Source organism: Festucalex cinctus, chromosome 1, assembly GCF_051991245.1.
Source record: "Festucalex cinctus isolate MCC-2025b chromosome 1, RoL_Fcin_1.0, whole genome shotgun sequence".
Taxonomy (NCBI): Eukaryota; Metazoa; Chordata; class Actinopteri; order Syngnathiformes; family Syngnathidae; genus Festucalex; species Festucalex cinctus.
Genome location: NC_135411.1, coordinates 40,452,288 through 40,476,769, shown reverse-complemented (window position 1 = coordinate 40,476,769; position 24,482 = coordinate 40,452,288). Strand labels below are relative to the sequence as shown.

The following is a 24,482-nucleotide window of genomic DNA, read 5'->3' as shown; positions in this document are numbered from 1 at the left end:
CGTCACAGTCATCCAGCAAGGCATGTTATTGTTGCCACACCTATGCACGACATGCAATAAATCATCAATCTTTGGTTCGTCAACTGCCATTGCCCAGTAGCACAAGTAACAGTACCGCTTTTATTTTGTGGATATCTTGGATCAAATTCAGTTGTTTCGTTTCTGTGTAGTGCTGCTTATCACAGTTGTGATGTCCACACTTTGTGTTGATTTGCATTGTATTGTAATGCTACAGTGTTGGGGTGAAGTATATGAGGTACATTCAACTGTCTTGCTTCTGGAAATTAACAGTAAAACAAAACAAAATAAATCTCTAGTGGTTACCAAACAGTTATGACCTCGCTGATAACCACCACCAGGATGCTCCCAGAAGAGAGCAGCTATTCCCTCACTGATGATTAGTTTTATCTCACGTTTACATCTTTATTGCCTAGACAATCTGGGAGATGCTTGACAGTCACACCTCATCTTTGCCGAGGCCCGACAGGGTCCAAAGTCTGCATGTAAATTCATTACAACACTCAGGTTGAACCCACTAAATACACAATATTGTTTAAATAAGCTACTGTGTAATTACAAATTCAGTTGCATGTGTTGATGCCACTGCTTTTGTTAAATTATATCTAAGTTTTAGCTGATTAGATAAATGCAAGTAATTATTTGAATAATGAAGGACATCAGTGCAATTCAGTGATAATCAAGATAGCTGTTTGTATTTAGAGCACCAAATGGAAGTGACCTGTACTGTAAACCTCCTTATTATAAAATGCATGATAATTCCTGTGTAACGTATTTCCTGCTGGGCCTGTCAGTACAAAGTCAAAGTGCCATAAAAATTTGCCCGAGTGTTTCCTCCCTTTCCACAGTGTGACAGTGTTAACATAGAGCGCAACTCTACAGGAGGGTTAAATAAGGGATTTCATGAAGAAAAGTAACAAGAATTGAAAGGTACACGTCTGGTTACATTCTAATTTAATTTGGGATGGTGAACAATCCGAACAGAACTCAATCGCTGATCATTTTATCTGCCATCGATTCTTAAACGGGAACTGCTGGCTTCATTTTGTTATGTATACAGTTTGTGTTAAAGCTGTACTCTTAAAATGAAACTAGTTGATTATTACCATGTTTGTTCTATGTTTCGGATGCTAGGAACATTGCGAATTGGTGATGCTGAGAAAGGTGAGACTGGAAAACCAGAAGTTATGGTTATTTATTCCAAGAAATGTAGTTAAAAAAAAAAAAAAAAGATTTAGTCTATCCTGAATTGATGTTGTGATATAATATGTGTAATTTGCTTGCTGCTCTCAGGGGGAGTGGGTTTGGCTGGACTCGGATTCTGCAGTGCCAATCGGAGCTAAGGTGAACGCAACACCAAGCGGTCAGCGTTTACTGGTGGACGATGTGGGAAAGGTGAACCGAAACTCTGGTTAGATTAGGTTGACATTTGAAGAGCAGTGCCACTGAAATCCCTAGTTTCAATTCTGTTTCTTCTGCTCAGGAGCACAGTCTGTCACCGGAGCAGGAAGCCTCCCTCAAAATCATGCACCCTACATCAGTGGAGGGGGTGGACGACATGATCAAACTGGGTGACATGACAGAGGCTGGCCTACTACGAAACTTGCTGCTACGCCACAAACAAGGAATCATTTATGTAAGTTACAAAAACTGACATTTGTTTTGAGAACTGCTTCGGCGAATGAAACAAAATTTCTTTTGGGGGGGAATGTTTTATAAGTGAAAGTATTTGCTGAACTTGATCAGCATTTTGATACTGTTAGGCCCAAAAATATTTGGACAGTGACACAATTTTCATGATTTGGTCTCTCCATGCCACCACATTGGATTTAAACGGAAACTACAATGGAATTGAAGTGCAGACTTTAAGCTTTAATTCAAGAGATTGAACAGAAACATCTGATTAAGCATGTAGGAATTGTAGCTATTTTTATGCAAATGTTCCTTATTCCAGTGGCTCAAAAGTAATTGGACACATCAACATAACGTAAAATAAAATGGTACTTTTCAATATTTTGTTGAGAATCCTTTGCAGGCAATGACTGCCTGAAGTCTGGAACCCATAGACATCACCAAACGCTGGCTTTCCTCCTCCTGATGCTTTGCTAGGCCTTTACTACAGCTGTCTTCACTTGTATCTTTGAACGTCTTTCTGTCTTAGGTTTTGCCGTGAGAAAATGAAATGCATGCTCGATTGGTCAGAGATCGAGTGATTAATTCGACCATTGAATAATATTCCACTTCTTTGCTTTAAAAATCTCCTGGGTTGCTTTTGGATCATTGTCCATCTCTACTATGAAGCACCGTCCAATCAACTTTGCTGCATTTGGCTGAATCCGAGCAGAAATGATATCCCTGTACACTTCAGAATTCATCGGGCTGCTTCTGTCTTTTGCCACATCATCAACAAACAAGTGAGCAAGTGCCATTGAAAGCCATGCATGTCCATGCCATCACACTAACGCCACCATATTTACAGAAGATGTGGTGTACTTTGGATCATGAGCTGTTCCAATTTATCTCCAAATATTTTGTTCTTCTCATTAGTTGATCTTAGTCTCATCTGTCCAAAGAATGCTATTCCAGACTTGGTCAGGTGTTTTTTGACAAAGTCAATTCTGGCCTTTCTATTTTTGAGGCTGATGAATGGTTTGCCCCTTGTGGTGAATCCTTTGTATTTACTCTCGATGTCTTCTCTTTATGGTAGACTTATACATACTGATACACCTACTTCTTGGAGAGTGTTTTTCACTTGAATGGATGTCGTGAAGGGGTTTTTCTTCACCATGGAAAGGATTGTGTGATCATCCACCACTGTTGTCTTCCATGGATGTCCAGGCCTTTTTGAGTTCACAAGCTCACCAGCGCATTTTGTTTTTCTCACAATGTACCAAACTGTCGATTTTGCCACTCTTAATATTTCTGCTCTCTCTTTGATGCTTTTTTTTTTTTGTCAGCCTCAGGATGGGCTGTTTCATCCCTATTGAGAGCTTCTTTGACAGCATGTTGTGTGTTCATAGCAACAGCTTCCAAATGCAAACGCCACACTTAGAATCAACTCCAGACCTTCTAACTGCGTATTTGATGACAGGTTAATGATGAAAGGGCACATGTTTTTATTTCTTATTTTTTGCAGCCTTCTGGATTAATTGTCCAATTACTTTTAGTCCCCTGAAAAAGAGACAGCTACATTTTAAAGAGCTGTAATTCCTAAACCCTTGCTCCAATTTGGATGTCAATACTCTCAAATTAAAGCAGTCTGCACTTTAATTCAATAATGATTATATGATTGTATCCTGGATATGTTATTGTCAACAGCTAAAATAACAAAACTTGTGTCACTGTCCAAATCTTTTTAGGCCTAACTGTATGTTTATATTTTCCCGCTACCTCTGTTGTACAATCTAGCTTCACTGTCTTGACTTGAATGAGCTTAAATCTGAGATAGATCATATTCACCAACATTGCTCTAGGGGGGGGGGGACATTCTTGTGTATTGTAGTCAATAGTCCTCAGGCAGCTCTCATAAACCCTAAATTTAAATGAATTGGAGTAACTCTGTTGCCTTCTGCCATACTTAATGTCACTTATTTCCCAGACTTACACAGGCTCCGTTCTGGTAGCAGTGAACCCATACCAAGTTTTCCCCATATATTCAAATGAACAGGTGAGTTCTCAGTACCTTGAAATTGATGTTGTTTGATGAATTGCTACATGCTTAATCTTGTCCTCATGCTGTCCTTCAGGTAAAACTGTACCGTGGTAAAAAGCTTGGTGAACTCCCGCCGCACATCTTTGCCATTGCTGAATCCTGCTACTTCAACATGAAACGCCATCTTCGGAACCAGTGCTGCATCATCAGGTCGGATTATTTCACTTTACAGAAGCCTGATGGGCAGGATCACTGCAAACAGCCAATGAGAATTTCAAGTGTTGTTTCTCTCTCAAAGTGGAGAGTCTGGAGCGGGCAAAACTGAAAGCTCCAAGTTGATCTTGCAGTACTTGGCAGCAATCAGCGGTGAGCTCTCCGAACAGCAGATTGAAAAACAGATCTTGGAGTCGAACCCAATATTGGAAGGTACTGCAAGACTTATTAAGTCCGTTGTCATTCCCAAGAATTCTTGCTTTTTATATTAAATCCTGCAGAGATTCGAATTGCATCGCTATGTATAGTTCACAAAAATTTGAATTGGCTGCCTATGCTAAATCCTCTTTTATGAAATCTCACCTATCCAAGCTTTTGGAAATGCTAAGACCATCAGGAATGACAACTCGAGTCGTTTTGGAAAGTATCTGGAGATCTTCTTCAATGAGGGTGGAGTGATTGAGGGCGCTCGCGTGGAGCAATACCTGTTGGAGAAATCTCGCGTCTGCCATCAGGTGAGGCAACTATCTTAACAAAGCCACATGTGGTATGTCTCCAGTGGAGGTCTTTCGATGTCGGCACACTGAGATATCAGCTTAAACACGTTCTCACTGGTACAAGAGAAAATGCATTGCTGAAGAAAATGTTAACGGACAAATAATGTCACCTCTAAATGGGCAATCATAAACCCACCATATGTATCAGCTGACATCGGGCCAAAACCTCTTACATGTAAATTTGCGTGGCTTCTTACTTATGTATGTATGTATGTATGTATGTATTTATTTATTTATTTAGCTCGCTACTGTTGGTCCGTCCCCATATCGGTATGTATTTATTTATTTACAAATTATTGACAAATATCAATTGTTAAATGGCTTACTGTCTTTGATGATGCAATGTTAATGGGTCAACAAACATGCCTTTCGTTTTGGTTGGTCCTGTAATGACGACAGGCAAAGTGTCTCACAAAAGTGTGTCCACTTTGCTACAGTGTAAAGTACAGCTTGTTTATACCTGTGAATGTACTGCCCCCCTCAAAATGAAAATATCCAAATCAGACCCTTTTAGCCATTTTCCCTCATTAATGGTGCCCCCCCCAAAAAAAAAACAACAAAAAAACACTTTGGGCACAATTGAGACTTTTCCACTTATAGGTGTACTCACATCTACAAATTTCCACTGCTATACCAGCTCTACAGAGACTATTTAATAGTTGTAGCAAAATCTCCCTTCTTCAGTGTTCCATCCATCCATCCATCCATCCATCCATCCATCCATCACGGGTGCAGCAGCTCTAGCAAGGAAGCCCAGACCTCCCTCTCCCCGGCCGCTTCAACTAGCTCCTCCGGCGGGATCCCAAGGCCGTCCCCGGGGCCTCCCGCCGGTGGGACATGCCCCGAACACCTCCCCAGGGAGGCGTCCAGGAGGCATCCGAACCAGATGTCCGAGCCACCTCAACGGGTTCCTCTCGACGCGGAGGAGCAGCGGCTCGACTCTGAGTCCCTCCCGGTTGACCGAGCTTCTCACCCTATCTCTAAGGGAGAGCCCGGACACCCTGCGGAGGAAACTCATTTTGGCCGCTTGTATCCGGGATCTCGTTCTTTCCTGACCGAAAGAACGAGGTGAGGGTCAGAACGTAGATAGACCGGTAAATCGAGAGCTTCGCCTTTCGACTCAGCTCCTTCTTCACCACAACGGGCCGATACAGCGTCCGCATCACTGCTAACGCTGCACCGATCCGCCTGTCGATCTCCCGCTCCATCCTGCCCTCAATTGTGAACAAGACCCCGAAATACTTACACTCCTCCACACTTCTTCAGTGTTGTCCCATTAAAACAATAGAACAAAAATGTGAGTGTTTGACTCCATTTCTAACAAAAAAAATCCACCTTTGTCTAATAGCAATATCAAATGAAATAAAATGTATTCTTGAGGGCCTAATCATGCACAGAGACTTAGGACACTTAGCACATATGAAGCCTGAAAAAAACAAATTATTTTCTTCACACTCAGGCCCAGGAGGAGCGAAACTATCATATCTTCTACTGCATGCTGGCAGGAATCACAGCCGAGGAGAGGAAAAGTCTGCATCTAAAAAATGCACAGGACTACATATTTCTCACCAAGGTATGATCATGTCAGACAACCTTTTACTCGAGTACTTTTGCCATCAAAGGTGAATATTTTTTCTACATAGTCATTGGCACTTTCCTCATGAAATTACGTTTTCCCCATTGAGATTCATAATGTAATTTATTACACTATCAGAACTGTCACCATCTGCTGACCATTAGTAACTTGGTTACCTGTCATCCTACTGCTCTATCACAGGGGGACTGTATCACATGTGAAGGAAGGGAAGATGCTGAGGACTTCAGGCGTATTCGATCCGCTATGAAAATTCTGACGTTCTCTGATCAGCAGTGTTATGAAATTCTCAAGCTGCTTGCAGCTATATTACACATGGGAAATGTCTACTTTGAAGGCAAGTGTAATTTTAGATACAGAGTTTTCACAATTATCAAACAGGGACAAAATAAATTCATGAACCAGTCACATAGTATGTACTGTGTACCCTATTGTAGTTGTTAAAACTTATAAATGGATTAAAATAAGTGCACAGAATTAATTTAACAAGGAATATATTATGAATGTAAAAAATAGCAATAAGTACATATGGAAAAGCTTACCATTAAAATATTTCCTGTGCCATTTTAATCTCTATATTTGACCCAACAGTGCTTATAGTAATGAACATGCGCTACTTTCAACTTTTGGAGAAGGACACCCAGTCTGTCTGCGACCCATTGTAAAAGTTGATCTATCGTTTTTTTGTCATTGTGTTCTCTTATTTTCTGCAGCATACACACAAGATAACTTGGAAACCAGTGATGTCAGCAAATCGGAGCATTTTAGCATTGCAGCATCACTGCTCAAGGTTTGTCTTGTCTAGTCACCATTCAGGGCTGGAGCAACATAAGTGCTACATCAGCAAAGAATTATCCTGTTTTGTTTTTTTGTTTTGTTTTTGTTAATTTTTTTTCTTGTGCATGTTTCCTACAGGTCCAAAACTCTACGCTGGCTAACAGTTTGACCCACCGTTCCTTTATGACCAACAGAGAGAGTGTGACCAAACCTCTTGACTGTGAGCAGGCCTCTGCATGTAGGGACGCATTTGTCAAGGTCTGATCTGCTAATATTATTTCAAACGCAAAGCATATTTCGAACATCTACGAAATTTCCAGTTCAATATGGGCTAGATTATCGACCAGAAAATCTAACAAGAGATCATGTGGTGTTTGCGTCATTCAGTGCACGAAAAGAGGCATGAGTAGTAGATAACTTGTGGTTACTTCGCCATGACAACATGCCTGGGAAAGTGTGTTAGTCTACATTACATGGGGATTACTTGGAAAGGGAAAATGTGTATTTATTTTAGTGACGAGCCCTAGAACTTTTCTGACATGCCTCTTATGGTCTCTAGAGGTATGGTTGGATAAGTTAAGCATTAGAAGAACTTGAGAGCCTAGACGTCAACGACACAAACGCATTTGTGACAGTGTAGAACAAAAAGAATGAGCCAGATCCTATCATCCAACATCTTTGTCCTCAGACATGCAGTAAATGTTCCTCCAGATGAGCAAATGCCCTTTTAGCATCTGCATTTGTGATCATTTCAGAATATTTTCTGTGCATCGTTTCACTTTAATGTTGACTCGAGCTCAATTGAACGGTGATGTGTGTGTTTTTCTCATCTATATCAGGCAATCTACAACAAACTCTTCATATGGATTGTTGGGAAAATCAACAGTGTCATCTACAAAAGGATTGCTGACAATCCTAAATCATCCTATCTGTCAATCGGCCTGCTTGACATATTTGGCTTTGAGAACTTCCACATCAACAGGTCTTAAGCCTTATACCACTACTTTGCATGCACAATAATATCATTTCATAAAATTCACCTCCAGAACTGAACAAAAGTCACTTTTTCTCCAGTTTTGAACAGTTGTGCATAAACTTTGCAAATGAGAAGCTGCAGCAGTTCTTTGTGGTTCACATCTTTAAGCTGGAACAGAAGGAATATCTGAAGGAAAACGTTGTGTGGAATAGTATCAACTTTGGTGACAATCAGAAGATCCTGGACCTTCTGGCCGGGAAACCCTGTAACCTGCTTGCTCTGATCGATGAAGAGAGCCATTTTCCAAAGGTGATGTTGTCCTGCATCGGATGGATCATTTTACTGTAATACTTTCGGTCATAATGTGTGCCTGTTTTCATTCGAGTTATTATGTTGGTACATTGCAGGGTTCAGATCTGACGATGCTTGGCAAGATGAATCAGCAGCATCATGGCGACAAGACCTTTATACCTTCTAAGAGGGAACATGACACTGATTTTGGGATTCACCATTTTGCAGGCGTTGTTTATTATGATTCCAAAGGTAGGCAAACCCATTTCCAATCCAAATCCAAAGAACGAATGAAGATTTGTCTTGTGCCAACAGTGAGTACAAGTACTGTACTCATTTGTAAAAGTCTTTGTAAAACATTAGATTTGAAAATTCGCCATAGTGATTATGTTTTAGCATTAAAAATATGTTTGCTGTTTAAGACATTCTACATCCTGGGATTTTAACCAGTGGTCCCTCGCTACTTCACGGTTCACTTATCGCGGATTCACAAAATCGTAAATTTGTATTTGGGTCCAAAATTCATACATTAACAGGTTTATCCTGGGTTGGACCGTGCTATTTCGCAGGTTTTTCAAAGATTATTAGCCTCCACCCCACTGAGCTCCCACACCGTTCCCACCTCTCCCAGATTTACTGTATTCTTTATGATGCTAATTTTCTCAGTGTTTAGAAGAACCATGGTGGCTTCATTATGACTCAGTACCCCAAGTAACAGTTACAGTAACTCGCCCCCAAAACCCTTTTTTTTTTTATTTATTTTTTTATATATTTATTTATTTATTTATTTATTTATTTATTTATTTATTTTTTATAAAGGTCCTCTGTCTTCGCGGAAATTCACCCATTGCAGGGAGGGAACATTGTAGATTTTGATGACAGTTGCTGTTAATTTAAACATAGCAGTCTGTAAGTCACCGTATTTAGTTTTTCCCCAACCTTAACTGAGCCAAGGCACATATGTTAATTACAAAAATAGCACGGCACACCACCAAACAAATGTCATAAAAAGCATATATAGTATTTGGACATAATGATCTTATCTCCGTTTTTTTTCAGAAATATACTGAGAAATTCGGATCTGTTTAGTTGAACATTGACACTGCCAAGAAAGAGGCATCATTTGTAGTAAAAACTAGGACTGGGAGAGTCCTGATACCAGGTTTTGGTATTGGCTGATGCCAGGCCTTATTTCACGGTATCGTACTAGAGACAGCAACAGCTACTAGTTTGGGTCACACTCTTGGGGCTATTTAATGATCAAGAACTAGAAATTAGAACGAAGAACAGAAAATCGCAGTTGAGAGAGGTTGAGAGAGGTTGAGAGAGGTAGAGAGAGAGAGCGAGAGAGAGAGAGAGAGAGAGAGAGAGAGAGAGATATGGCTGGCTGTTTCTGTCCTTTTGTTGTGTCAAATGTACTAATAGTGTCTATACCTGGTACCGGCGACTACTCGAGTTGCACACTCTTATTCGTATCGGTCCAAAAAAAAAAATGGTATCAAACATTCCTAGTAAAAACAAAATATATATTTTCCAACCAATTAAGTTAACATAGATAGTATTTTGAAGCACACATTAGAATCTCTCATGGTACACAACAGTGGAGATTGAAAATTTGGGCATACAAGGTAAAATTCTGTATTATTGTGCATAAACAAGCCAAGGAAAGATGAAATCTACAAAAGGCATGAAATTACAGACGAGACATTCTTATAACGTGAAAAAAAGTTTGATTTTATTTCCATCATTTACACTTTAAAAATAACAGAAAATAAAATAATGGTGTCTGCAAAAGTTGGGGCACTCTGCTGAGTTTTTAGCATAAACAGTCCACTTTGGAAAGCTGAGACCTGATAATGTCATGGATTGTTCACAATCATTGTCTGGAAAGACCGGATGATGTCATTCTCAAATGTTTTAAATGTTCAGACTCATCTGACCTTGCCCCACCAACCAGTGAAGACCCATGTTTGACTGCGATCTCTCCATGAAAGATTTGGCAGTTGTGCTACACTATGCCACTCTACTTGTGATACTTGTGGTCTTCATAAAAGAGTTCCAGAAAAAAACCTCATCTGTCTCCTCACTACAAAAATCAGTGTTTTAATTCGCAAATGAACACTCAGACAAGCCAAATGCATTTTGGAAACAAGTTTTGTGGACCGATGAGGGTAAAATGTAACTTTTTTTTTTTTTTTTCTTGGCTTGTATATCCACAATAATACCATTTCTTTTTTTTACCTGGGTTACCCCCATTTTTTATCCTGACTGTAAAATGTGTAGTGCCACAATAACTGGGAATAACTTATTAAAACGTACCAAAAAGTGCCTACTAGGACCAGTTAACAAATTAATAGAGCACAAAATGTTTGTATTTTTCTTTGAAGGGTTCCTTGAGAAGAATAGAGACGCTGTAAGCTCTGACATATTCAAGATGGTTGAGATGTCCACGAACAATCTGCTTCAGCAGATTTTCATGGCAGAGCTTTCGATGAATGGCTTGAAGGTGACAAATAACAAGAGGGTCATGATCACACCCAGGAATTCCATGCGGGTATGAACGCATCCCTGGTTTGGAATGAAGAGTAGACATTTTACAACACTTCCCCCTTCACTGTCTCATTTGTGCCGCGTTATTGTTCATGCAGTCCCTTACTGACAACCGCAAGCAAGTGCCAACCATCAGCGGTCAGTTCCGGCAGTCTCTGGATGCCCTCATGAAGGCTCTCTCCGTCTGCCAGCCATACTTCATCCGCTGCTTCAAACCAAACAACAACAAGCACTCTGAGGTGCATTTACGCTTTCACTCATTTCAATTATTTTTTATTGGAAATGAACATCTTTGCATAAGTGTGGATTTGGTCACTTTTTCCTTCTGCTGCTACACTAAAACATCACCATACTGTGCTGTATGAAAGAGCCATACTAATGTCTTATTTGTTCTGCCACTCTCAGGAATTTGACCGAGAACTTTGTATGCGTCAGCTGAGATACTCTGGCATGATGGATACCATCCGCATCAGGAAACTGGGGTTTCCCGTTCGCCACAGCTTTGAGGAATTCTTGACTCGCTACAGAGTGCTCTTGAAGACAAACAACTGTGACCCCAAAAGTGTTAGTCTTCTTATGGTCAAGGCGATAATTACATGGAACGCATTTTTCTGCTAATCTATCATAGGATCAGCATGATTGCTGAACTTTTAGTATACACTTGCATACAACTTCATTAGTGACGCTTGCTCAGATCCTATGTACAGTAAGAAATTTCTTTACAGTTTTTGTATCGGAATTCGGATCTAATTAGATTGAGCAAGTTTACCTAATGGAGTGGCTAGTGAGTGTATGTTTGTACTTGATGTAACATTTGTCATGGTTGAATGGAGGCATTGGCTTCTTGTCAGTATTTATCAATTAAATGTTCGCTCCACAGAAAACAGCTGCTGCCTGTTGTGACGCCATCTGTCAGGCAGCGTTTACGACACCTGATGAGTGGAAAATTGGGAAGACCAAGATTTTCCTGAAGGTTCTAAAAACTTTGCATTTAAAGCTATGTAGCAATTTGCCCCAAAATAACTTTACAACAGCATTTTTATTTGGCCATTTATGATTCCAACATCTTCTAATTAGCAGATTAACACCTTAGAAGTTCACAATGGGTACTCCTGCAAGCCTCTAGCTAATGGCTTTCCTACTGGATTCAGGTTTGAACTTCCCACCCTCTAAGTGAAAGGAGGGAGTGTGCAATTTCATTTTTCGGCCACATGTGGCAGTAGCAATTTGAAATTCAATTTTCTGTATTGAGCAGCTTCAAGTTTCATACATATTGATTTGGCAGTATTTTCTCTTACTGGTGAAATAGTCTACTCCAAAACTATATCTGTCTAAGGTTTTTTTTTGGTTTTTTGTTTTTTAATTATTATTATTATTTATTTTTTTTGCTTTTCAGTTATTCTAACCCCATTTATAGCTACTTTTCTAAACCTGGCACTCAATTGCAGAGATTTCCTGGACAAGAGACTGGAAATTGTTTTATTATTTTCCAGGATAATCATGATGCTATCCTGGAACGCCTGAGGGAAGAAGAACTCAGCATGAAAGCTGTTGTGATCCAGCGATTCATGCTGGGATACAAGCACAGGTGCAATTTTAATTCTAAATATAACTCATAAATGATAATGTGAACTGAGACAATTTTGACTGACAATAGCAGTTACAAAAAATATTCTTATTAATGTAGATGGAAGTTTTCTATTTGACTGTTTCATTTGTAGAGATGTTTGAAATATTTTGTCCCTTTCAGGTTCAAATATCGTGAAAAAAAAGTTACTACAGTAATATGTATTGGCTATCATTGTCTTGTTATCTGAAAGTTGTGGCCAGTGAGCTTACATTACAGTTGCAGTATTATGCCTCTTTTATAGAAAGTCTTTTCTGAAGAAGCGGAAGGCGGCTGTGGTGTTGCAGAAAAACTGGAGAGCTTACTGGGAAAACAAGGCAGGAAAAAAAGTACGATTTTGAACATAGTAGTATCTGACATTGTGCTTTTATTTTGGTACCAGCAGTAAAATTGTTTAAAATATTTTTTTCCTCCCACTCATGTTCTGGATAGCTCCTGCAAGGTTTTGAACGCCTGGTGTCAAAGATACGTGGTCGGAAGCTTCAATCCCTGTATCAAAGGCAACGAGCAGCAATACTCACCTTACAGACGCACGTATGTAATCAAAATAATGTGTGCGCAGAGTATGTAGCAATTTGCTGTAGTCTGCATTTGTCATGGCACCATGCCATCACATGTACAGAAAATTTATGTTTTCAATAGTTCGGCCCTTGAAAACATTTTTTGGAAATTATGCTTTACTCATAGAATTGTTATTTATCATCTTGAAAACTCCAATCTATGGAAGATAGTGGACATTATTGACACCTTCAGGATACAGACATCTTAATATCTTGCAAAACTCTGCCATACGTTATTAAAAAAACAACAACAACCCTGACAGTGCCAGCCCATATTGAGCATTTTAACATATCTTTCAATGTTAACAGAATATTGTGTGCTTTTACTACATAAACATGGTAGGTATCACATGAAAGATCGCATTCCATTCTTTCATTAGAAAAACGGTATGTTACTACCTTATTCCATGCTTTAGTAATCACCATTTGAAAATAGGTAATTTGAGTGACATTGAGCGTAAATTGAAAAGATAAGGGAAAAAAACACGCTTTTTGTGAAAAGATACATTTTTTCCACAACAGTGACTTTGACTTTATTTTTTGTTTAGTGACGCTCTGTGAATTAGATTTAATGCGACAAAGGCTTTTATCATTCACGTCATCCTTGAAAACTTTCTATTTCATCAGATTCCATCATGTTTCATTGTAATTTCGTACACCAGCAGCCCATTGAAGAGATACAATGCTGCCATCTGCTGGCCATAGTTAGTGGATGTTTTTGATTTCACAACCCATTGACCAGGCAGCACTGCACTTCGACGTTGCACTGCCCATTGATTTAAAAAAAAAAAAAAAAAAATGTAGTTGATGTTATTTAACGTTTATGGTGGCATAAATAATTATAAAACATTTTTGGAGGTTAAAGAGTTCAAGTCGTGTTTTGTTTTAGCATAAAACATAATGAATTTACCGTACTCAATATTCATACAGTAGTATGAATTGATGAAACAATTTGTAGGTACGGGGTTACCAGGCAAGGAAGAGTTGGAAGCAGAAGAGAGAAGCAGTCATACTGCTGCAGGCTTATACCAGAGGACTCCTGGCAAGACGATTATTTGCAGGAATGAGGATTGAGGTAAGTACTGAGCCTCTTGATGTTAAAGTTTATGTGTCACTGTTCCATCTACCACTTATACCAGGGCCTCCCTGGCCTACATGCACCGGATGCACCGAGCACGCCGGATGCACCGAGCACGCCGGATGCACCGAGCACGCCGGATGCACCGAGCACGCCGGATGCACCGAGCACGCCGGATGCACCGCGCACGCCGGTTGCACCGCGCACGCCGGTTGCACCGCGCACGCCGGATGCACCGCGCACGCCGGATGCCGCACGCACGCCGGATGCCCCGCGCACGCCGGATGCACCGCGCACGCCGGATGCACCGCACACGCCGGATGCACCGTACACGCCGGATGCACCGTACACGCCGGATGCACTGTACACGCCGGATGCACCAGAGGAGCATGACACCGAAGATGACATTGCCTTGGAGCTTCAGCGCAGGCTAGAAGAAGTCATCATACATGCTCAGCGAGATAATGAAGAGCTTGAGTCTATCACTGAGATGGATTTGGTCGAGGATAAAAGAAATGTCCTGCCCATACCTATTGTGAGAGTTACAACATGTGAAGAATTGGAATCAGAGGAAATTGAGGTTTGAGAGTAGCTTAGAAGAAAATACCGTATTTTCCGCATTATAAGGCGCACCTTCAATGAATGACATATTTCAAAACTTTTTCCGTATATGAGGCGCACCACATTATAAGGCGCACCTTCTATGAATGACATATTTTAAAACTTTTTCCATATATAAGGCGCTACAGTAGAGGCTGGGGTTACGTTATGCATCCATTAGATGGTGCTGCGCTAAAGGGAATGTCAACAAAACAGTCAGATAGGTCAGTCAAACTATTAATAGATTACAATCCAGCTTTCTGACAACTCCATTCACTTCCAAAATGAATAAACAGCTGTTTTTTTATTTTCTCTGAGGTAAAGTATTAGTATTAGCTAGCGATCCAAGATGGAGGAATCTTCTGCGCATGCAGGGTCACCGATAGCGTCTTGACAGCGAGACCTGTTGCGGCTCAATATTGATCCATATATAAGGCGCACCTGATTATAAGGCGCATGGACAGCTTTTGAAAAAATTGAAGGCTTTTAGGTGCGCCTTATAGTGCGGAAAATACGGTAGTCATATTGATCAAGCAAACGTGTTTGAAGCTGTGTAGCTTAACATCTGTTTATTTGAACTGTGTAGAACGCAGAGACCAGGTCTGAGATAAGCTTTGCAGCCTCAGACATAACCCAGACTCCATCGCTCTACGAAGAGGAAGATGATTTTGAAGATTTCAATAAGGAGTTTTCATTCTACGAGTTTAGCATTCTTCACTTCCACGGTGATGTGAGCCACACACACATAAATCACAGACTCAGGAAACCTCTTCTGCAACACGACGATGAGGGCGACACATTGGTGAGTAGTAAAACACCCATACTTCATTTTCCAGGATTTCTCTGCTCTATTTGGACATCACCTACATTGTGTCATCTCACTACAGGCTTGCCTGACCGTATGGTGGATTATATTACGATTCATGGGGGACCTACCAGAGCCCAGATCGCAGGATGCGACTTCTCAGGCCTCTATCAGCATTTCTCGCAATCTGCCTCACAGACAGGGCAGGAGGCTGAGCAGCCTGGTGGGACTCGACCAGGTAAGTAATGGAGAACAGGAAACCTTTATATTTTTTTTTAAACATTTGTAGTGAGTTTAACCGCAATTGTGGGGTGTTCATTTAAAGGGCAAGTCAACTCTCAAATTTTCTTTACAATATGTTCTATGCAGCCCCACTAGTCTAAACATATTATAGATTTTCTTTGTGTGTGTCTTGAATTACTCTTAAAAAGTCTCTTTAATACTGAGCATTATTACTGCAGACTAAATGCAAAAGCCTCTGAAAGGGTTTAAATCACTGCACACTGAATTTGTCCAAAAGAGAAAAAGATATAATTTGGCTATAACCGTCTTACGAGTGTCCATCTTTGCTGTATTAATACAATTTGGTATTTATTTTAGAAAATACTCAGGAAGAACAAGAAAAAGCAAGGAAACAGAAAACCCTCTGCTATTCTTGAAGAGGTTAGTCTTCCTGCTCCCACTTTAATTGTGTTTTTGTTTAGAATTTAATCATTTCTATTGTCTCACAAACAAGCCGGACAGCTTCACAGAGGATGAGGGTGTTTTGATTGGAGAGGGGCCTACATTGGACAGGCCACTTACTCCTCTAGAAAAACTGCACATTATTGTTGGATATGCACTATCCAGACGAGGCATAAGGTGAGAATATAACCTATCTTCATAATAGCGTCAACAGAACAAGATGTGGATTAGAGAAATTTAATTTAGCCCTCCAAACCAGACAGGCAAAAAAAAAAAAAGTCCTGAATGCCTTTGTTTATTATTTCCAATTGTGCATATAAGTCCTCACTTCCGCATTTTGATTCACTGTGTTTCTCCCAGAGATGAGATTTACTGTCAGATCTGTAAGCAGCTGATGAACAATAAAAACAGAACAAGCCGTATGCAAGGATGGACCCTACTCTCCATCTGTCTGGGGATCTTCCCCCCGACAGATCTCTTCATCAAGGTCAGCTTCTACCAGTTTCCTTCTTGAAATTGCATTGTGTGTGAACTCTTAAGAGATGCTGTCAGAAAAGGCCCATATTTAATAAACTGAGGGCGAAAGCTGGATTTATGCTGCATGTACAATACCACCAAAAGTTTGCAAGTAATAACAGTGGGCAGTGGCAATGGAAATAAACAATACAAATAATACAAACATTAAACATTACATATTGTTTTATTGGTCTGCATGGTTATCCCATGTCAAGAATCCACGTATTTCTGTGATGTTAAAGGGAAAGTCAACCAAAATGTTTTCAGTTTTCATTACAATATGTTCTATGCAGCCCCACTATTCTAAACACAGTATTCTGATTTGCATATGTGAATTAAGCAGTAAAATCCACCTGTTTTATTTTATTTTATTTATTTATTTATTTTAATCCATCTCAGGGGCCATTTTGTACGGAGCCCCTAAGGTGACATGGTAGGAAAAAAAAACAAAACAACTTTGATTGCGAGGGCACGCAAAGATTGCGAGGGAACGCAAAAAAACAAAAGCGACGAGGACAGAACGTTTGTAAACATGAAACAAAGCAGTGGGAAAGCTTTCCCAAAGCGACTAGAATGGAGCATGTATTTTTCCACTGCTTTGTTTACACGTCGCTTTTGTTCACATGGAAGATGACCCGGAAGTGTTTACGGCGCAGCGAAGGTGACATGGTAGGCGAAAAAAACAACTTTGCGTTCCCTCGCAAAACAACTTTGCGTCTTTGCGAGGGAACGCAATCTTTGCGTTCCCTCGCAATCTTTGCGAGGCAACGCAAAGATGTTTTGCGAGGGCACGCAATCAGTTTTTTTTTTTCCCTACCATGTCACCTTAGGGCAGGGGTGGCAAACTGCGATCCTCGAGGGCCGGAGTCCTGCAGGTTTTATAGATTTCACTACTCGAAGTGCAGCTGATTCCAATTAACAGGCTCGTTATCGGGCTTCTGCAGAGCTTGTGATGAGCTGTTCATGAATCAGCTGTGTTGAAGAAGGGAAATATCCGAAATTCTGCAGGACTGCGGCCCTCGGGGACCCGATCTCGCCACCCCTGCCTTAGGGGCTCCGTAGATTAGTGATGGCATCAAAGCACTGTGATTATTTCTGATATCAGAACTGTTAACTGTTAATTTGGCATTTGGGCTGAAACTACAAACTCCGTGACTTTCAATAAAAGTTCATAAATGATGCAGAAGTCCAATAAGAGTCCAATTATCCCTGTTCATTACGACAGCTTGCTTAACTTGAGTACAACTACCGGTAGCTTCCCTACTGCAGGTTTAGACTTTAAAGGATTACTTTATTTGTGTGTTATTTCACTTTCACACACAGTATTTGGAGACCTTTATCCGCAGTGGGCCAAATGATTACGCAGAATATTGTCGTGAGCGCCTGCATCGCATTAAAGCCAATGGAGAGCGAAAAGAGCTGCCCTGTTGGATCGAATTACAGGTACAAACTGGCTTGTCTTGAGCTGTTTAATTGTGGAGGTTCTTCATTCATGAACAGGCTACGAAAAGAGTGTGTAAAGAGTCACAAAGTTTTATCCTTTTCCCTGTTGACAGGCTGTCAAAGCTTTGGCGCCTATAGAAATGACTGTGACTCTGACAGATGGCAGTATTGTCAGCCTGCAGCTGGACTCAGCCTCCACCTCTGCAGAGGCCTGTCAAGCTGTGGCTGACAAGATTAATCTGCGAGACACATATGGATTCTCCCTCTACATTCGTCTCTTTGATAAAGTGAGCTTTACTTCCTCTGGTAAATTGGAGAGGGATTTTACTGAAGGCAGGCTTTGCTAAATCTCATATCAACCTTAAGAGGGACAGCACATGCTAATGATTTTGACCTTTTGGCTCCAGATGTGGTCTCTGGGCAGCTGTGGGAAGCACGTGTTGGATGCTGTGTCTCAGTGCGAGCAGGAGATGAGGCGACAGGGCAAGCACGAGAAGGACACAACTGTGCAGTTCACAATCCGCAAAGAGCTCTTCACGCCCTGGCACAACTGCTCTGAAGACTCGGTCAGCACCGATCTCATCTACAGGCAGGTCATTCAGGGCATCAAGACGGGAGAGTACACTAGTGAGAAGGTGAGACTTTAATTAAACACAGTACATTATAAAACAGTAGTAGGCTACAGTAGGGGTGGGCGATATGACAATGTTAGATCGTTAAGCATTGTTAAGTGTTGACGATCTCATAAAGCTGAAAGATCGACAAGATCGTCTGTAGGGTACATTTTGTACAGTTCAACTTTATGCGGGCTCAAGCTTGGTTTATGCGTGATGCATCCGTGTGGTCTTTTTTTATTTATTTTTTTATTTTTTTTATTTTTATTTTTTCCCCCTCCACGCACGCACTCACACAAACACGCACACAAACTTACTCCACTCCTCTAGTCAGCATGCTAATGCTAAGTAAGCATGCTAATGCTGATATGTCCACTCCTCCACCTGGAGCCCGAAGCATCCGTGAGGTTCCGTACGACTCCCCAAAGCAAATGACGTGCGAACGAGAGGCCAAGGGCGCGCGCCGCTGCGGATGTCGGCGGCCGCGGATGAGTCGGACGCTCGCGGGAGCTCCGACCGATCGGCCGCAGTGGCCCGGAGCCGCGGGGAGGCGGCCGGGCCGGCCGGCTCGTTTTGCGCTCCCCCTCGGACGCTCCCCTGCCGGTGCCCCCTCGGAACCGACAGCCGACGAGTACACAACTCTCCCCGCTCTGCGACACGTCCACAATCCACATTGCCCACACTCGTACCTACGAGAATTAAATACATTTATTTGGTGGTGTTAAGCGCTGTTCATAGGGTTTTATATACATTTTAAATGTTTTAAATTTTACAAAAATTTTCAGAAATGTGAAGATTAGTCTAAAAATATGTAAAAAAAAAAAAGAAAAAAAAAAGAATCGTGATAAAATCGAGATCGTGAATTTATTTTTAAAGAATCGTGATATGACATTTTTACCATATCGCCCACCCCTAGGCTACAGTATACAAACTGCAACCGCAGTAAACATATTTTAGAATATGTAAATCAAAACAGGGCGTTCATTGTATGACGTGAATACTTTTAACATGTTTACAAGCTAATACTAGCAAACTGGTTCCTGTGTACATTTCATATTGTAACTATCAAACCAAAGGTTCTTTATGAACTGTATTATCACAAATAGTACAATAAAAGTATCAGGGATATCATAGTTTGGGAATTTTTTTTAGATAGTTTTTTGTTTCGTTTTGAGTTTTGTTTTTTAAAATTTATTTAGTTTTAATTAGTTTTCATGGTGGTTCTGTTTTTATTAGTGTTAGTTATTTGATAAATACTTAGTTTTAGTTTAGTTTTAGTTAGTTTCAGTATTAGTTTTAGTTTGTTTTTTTGTTTGTTTGTTTTTTGTATTTGTGCGCAATCTTTAAAAAAAAAAAAAACAGCTTGGGAGCAACATCATCTGAGGGTGACACACTTTCAAACGTCCTTATTCTGGTTAATATCAAATCTATCGTACTAAAAATCATATTTAAAATCATCCCCAAAGGCTCATGCATTAAATTAATTACCAAAGACTAAAACAAAGGACATTTTTGCTTTCATTATAGTTAGTTTATTTTCGTTTTTATTTTATTCCATTAACAAAAATGTTTTTTGAATTTTAGTTTCAGTCTTTTTCGTTAGTTTTAGTTCTCTAAAATAACCTTGAGCAGTATTCACAAAAATGGCATTGCGCCCCTCAGGAGGATGAATATATACAGCTGGCAACAAAGCACTATTACATCCAGTTTGGCTCAACATACAGCAAAGAGAATGTGCAGAGGGTGGTTGAGGACTGCATTGCTATACCTTTGATTGAGAACAAATCTATGGCCAAATGGATCCAACTCATCAGCTCAGCATACTTGCAGGTAAGAGATGAATGGACTGCCTGTGTCTCTGCTTGGATGCCAAATACTGCTAAATGTTGTGCTCGCTCAGACCCAATGTTGTTTTTGGACTTCTAGAAATGGAGTTGTCAGCAGACCTTTGTTGAATTGTTGTGTCCTAACTTGACAGGGTGCTTACACGAAAGGGACATTGAGCACACAGAGTGTGAAAGGAGAACTTGTTGACTGTGCTCGAGTGGAATGGCCAGTCCACTTCTCCAAGTTTTATGAAGTTACTATGACGTCAGGTTAGTCAACATTTGACACCATTATTTCCGCTCACAGTTGAAGTTTACTGTCAAGTAAGGCCGTCAGTAATGATTATTTAAAAAAAAAAAAAAAATCTATTAATTTGTTGATTATTTTGTAGATGAATTGGATTTTAAAAATCATTTAATGCCATCCTTTTATTAAACAAAAAAACAAAACAAAAACAAAAAAAACACTTTCAAATTGACAGTGCAAAAATTGCACAAACATAAATTCTAATGATTCTGTTTGGTTGCTGATTTGGTGTCTAATATGTCAGGAAAATATGCAAAGCAAATGTGTTACTGTAATCAGTCCACTTTCATGGAGGACTACAGAAATATATTTCCTGTTGAGAAGCAGAAATTATGAGAATTTGGACAAATTAAAAAAGGTATATAAATGATTCATTTATTGATTCATTTGATAATAAATTAATTGTTTATTAATCAAGGCACATTTGCTGTCAAGCTAAACATAAAAAGCGAATTGTACATTGTGTATTTAAAACAACCTCATAACTGTGCCTTAAAGTGGAAGTCAACCTTAAACATTTTTTGACAATAATAAGTTATAGGCCTATGTGACCTCACTAGTCTAAACATGACATTCTGATTAATATTACATTTTTGTTATGAAGCAATATACAGCCTTTTTTATCCATCACAGGGGGCGGCCATATACATAGATATTATCCTGTTAAAAATTATCTCCTTAGATTCAAGAAAGACATTTGTGTTGATTGCTCATTCTGTGAATTGTCCCCTGAAACATTGGTCCATCTATTTTGGTATTGCCCTTATACAAAAAGATTTTGGAAAGAGGTGTCTCGATTTATTATTGATTATATTGACTCTACTTTCTGTCTTTTCTGGAAAAATGTACTGTTTGGATTCTGTAATGATGATAATGAATGGAACAAAAATGTTTTATTGATTAACTTGATAATTATTTTGGCTAAATTTCATATACACAAATCTAAAGTTAGTCATTCAAAACCTTTGTTTTCAGTTTTTGAATTGGAAACCAAACAGTACATTAATACAATATTGAACTCGACAAACAAGAAAGCAATGAGAACTGTGGCTTTATGCTCTTTCTTTAATGTTTTTATTTAAGTAACCCCCTGGCTTATTTGCGTATTTGTTTTTTCTTGTATTAATGACGTGTGTGTGTGTGTGTGAATTGTTCTCAAGTTCGTTGTATAACTTGTTTAAAATTATACAATAAAAAAAAAAAAAAAAAAAAAAAAACAGGGGGCGGCCATTTTGCCACTTGCTGTCGACTGAAGATGACATCAATGTTCCTCATGGCTCAGGCAACAACCAATCAGAGCTCAAATGGTTTCTGAAGCTGCGCTGTGATTGGTTGTTGTCTGAGACCTGAGCAACATTGATGTCATTTTCAATTGACAAGTGGCAAACTGGCCGCCCCCTGAGATGGATACAAACGGCTGGATTTTGAGTCAGTTACGAACCACTTCATTGTGGTTGTCTGTTGTACTATACTGCCCCCTGACAGCGAAAGCACATACAGCAGGAGGTACAATGTGGTGCTGGAATGAATGAATATGTCTATTCATTTCAGTAAGAAAAGATGATTTGAGATGCAAGTGTTGGAGTTGTGAGGGTGGTCATCCTAAGTAATGAAACTTTAAGTCAAGGCACCACTGTGTGTCCACAGGACCTACTTTGCCCAAAAGCAGGTTTGTTGTGGCTGTAAACTGGAGTGGCATCTTCTTCATGGATGGAAGAGACAAAAAACTCCTTGAGCTGCCTTATTTGGAGGTAAAAGAAGTCCGAAAGTTGAGGTATGGTTCGTGTTTTCAACCTTTGCTGCCTTTGTTGTCATTTTTGGTAAATCCTACTGACTTGTTCGAATGATGGCCTTTTAAGTGATCAGTCGGTGAGTGTAGCCACAATTAGAGGTGAATATGTCCTAATGTGCGGCGAAGCTGATGACATGGCTGCACTTGTAGAGCAAAACTTGAGTGGACTACGAGCCCGCTCGGTGTTTGCACTCGCCAAGCAGTATTCCAATAAATCAGGTAGGAGTCTATAGAATCACCTAACAGACACAAACATGGAGAATCGCTTACCTTTATGTTTGCTCCCTCCAACAGATGACCCCAAGTTCTTGGTCTGTAAAGAAGGCGACCTTTTGCTGATAGAAAAGGATCAAAAATATTCCTCTGGCAAGAATGTGTTCAAAGCTACACATCAGAAGACAAATATCAGTGGTGCCGTCTATAAGGATGCAGTGCAGTTTCTCCCAACTCTCAGCAGACCCACTGATGACATGCTGGTATTGTAAAATGAATGAATGATATTTTATTTGGCCAAGAAGATGACAAACAGTACGAAGCATTGGAAGTGTCTACGAATGAATCCTCATTTTTGTTTCATTGACCCAATCAGGATCTGCTCACTCCGGGCCAGAGGAAAACATCCATCACACAAAGTGGACCCCAAAGAGAAGAAACAGTTGCTCCTGTCTCTTTAAGAGAGTTTGCGCTCGACAATTTTAGGTGATATGTCTGTTATTTTTTAATTACTATACAGACACAATGTTCTTCAATTGCTGGATATATGTTCAGTAAATTATGTCCAAAATTATTTACAGTTGTGTTCAGAATAAGTGTGTTTAAGTGAGAACAGCTCAAAGTCATATTTGAATGAAAAACACTTTTGGGCACACATATAATATAAAGAAATGAAATGAAAAACAATAAGTATGGTGGTAACTGAATGTGCCTTCTTGTGCCACATGACATTCTTACACCACTACACAAACTAGGTCATTGCACACTGGCCTTTAAATACACACAAAATGTATTGGGAACACATACACATTATATTCCACAGCAAAACATGAATTTATCCATCCATCCATTTTCTTGACCGCTTATTCCTCACAAGACTCGCGGGAGGTGCTGGAGCCTATCTCAGCTGACTATGGGCAGTAGGCGGGGGACACCCTGGACTGGTTGCCAGCCAATCGCAGGGCACACAGAGACGAACAAAACATGAATTATGGTGTTTAAAAATGTGTAGCTTTCCTGTTAATCATTGAACAAATCATCTGTTGTATAACCAGTGAACCACAGTTTCTGAGAACTGCTTCATATCTGTATTGCCTGTAGTTGACCAACTTTAATTTAGCATCTGGTACAATACACAGTCTGTTTGTATTTCTTGGTATTGCCTCAAAGTGTTTTTAATGTCACGCCACAAGTTCCTTTTGTCCTCTTAGAAGGCAACAATGGCCTCCTCAGATGTTCTTATGTATTCAAAAATGATCCCTGAAATATGATGAATAGGTCCACAGGGGATCAGAGACCTCCTCATATCATGATACTCGGCCACCATGGTTTAATATCTTGACTGTGTAGTGTGTACTGTAGCCTGAATTCAATGTTTGTGCGTTGCTCAGCAGCCCTGTGCTGGAATAACAGTTCCAGAAGTTGGTCGACTGACTCGACTCCATGCAACTCAGTTGTGAAGCACTTCTAAAATTTACCCAAGCATGTTGGTGTCTGCCTGTACCCAAAATATATGTTTAACATGTCTGTCTACCCCCCTCCCACTGTGACAGACCTCTAGGTAAAGAAAGACTGTGGGTGTGTTCAAGAGAACCACTGAAGCAGGCGCTCATGAAGAGTCTGGTCCGCAACTCTGAGCTGAACTACCTCGCCTGCAATGCCTTCACTGATATCCTCATAAGCAACTGTTGTTGCAGCATTTGTTTTAATGACAGCATGAGATTCCTACAATGCCGGTTGTTGCAAATATTCATTTTCAGTATTTTGGTGATTCTGACTACAGTTTGAG

At 40.1% G+C, this 24,482-nt stretch overlaps 1 protein-coding gene across 1 annotated transcript; it reads left to right on the top strand.

The window, feature by feature from the left end:
- Positions 1-1,326: 1,326 nt before the first annotated feature.
- On the top strand, positions 1,327-24,481 carry LOC144028297 (unconventional myosin-VIIa-like). The gene is made up of 37 exons (XM_077535634.1): positions 1,327-1,413; positions 1,502-1,654; positions 3,617-3,685; positions 3,765-3,880; positions 3,969-4,096; positions 4,256-4,398; positions 5,900-6,013; positions 6,218-6,371; positions 6,748-6,824; positions 6,950-7,069; positions 7,651-7,793; positions 7,886-8,096; positions 8,195-8,330; positions 10,466-10,632; positions 10,727-10,867; positions 11,034-11,192; positions 11,509-11,601; positions 12,122-12,216; positions 12,500-12,584; positions 12,688-12,789; positions 13,774-13,890; positions 13,955-14,473; positions 15,080-15,295; positions 15,381-15,536; positions 15,899-15,961; positions 16,035-16,159; positions 16,343-16,469; positions 17,822-17,941; positions 18,055-18,228; positions 18,349-18,576; positions 20,218-20,385; positions 20,534-20,651; positions 22,336-22,462; positions 22,548-22,699; positions 22,775-22,956; positions 23,070-23,179; positions 24,247-24,481. The coding sequence occupies exons 2-37, from the start codon at positions 1,544-1,546 to the stop codon at positions 24,479-24,481; spliced, it is 5,301 nt and encodes a 1,766-aa protein (XP_077391760.1). The 5' UTR covers positions 1,327-1,413; positions 1,502-1,543.
- The last annotated feature ends 1 nt before the right edge of the window (position 24,482 follows it).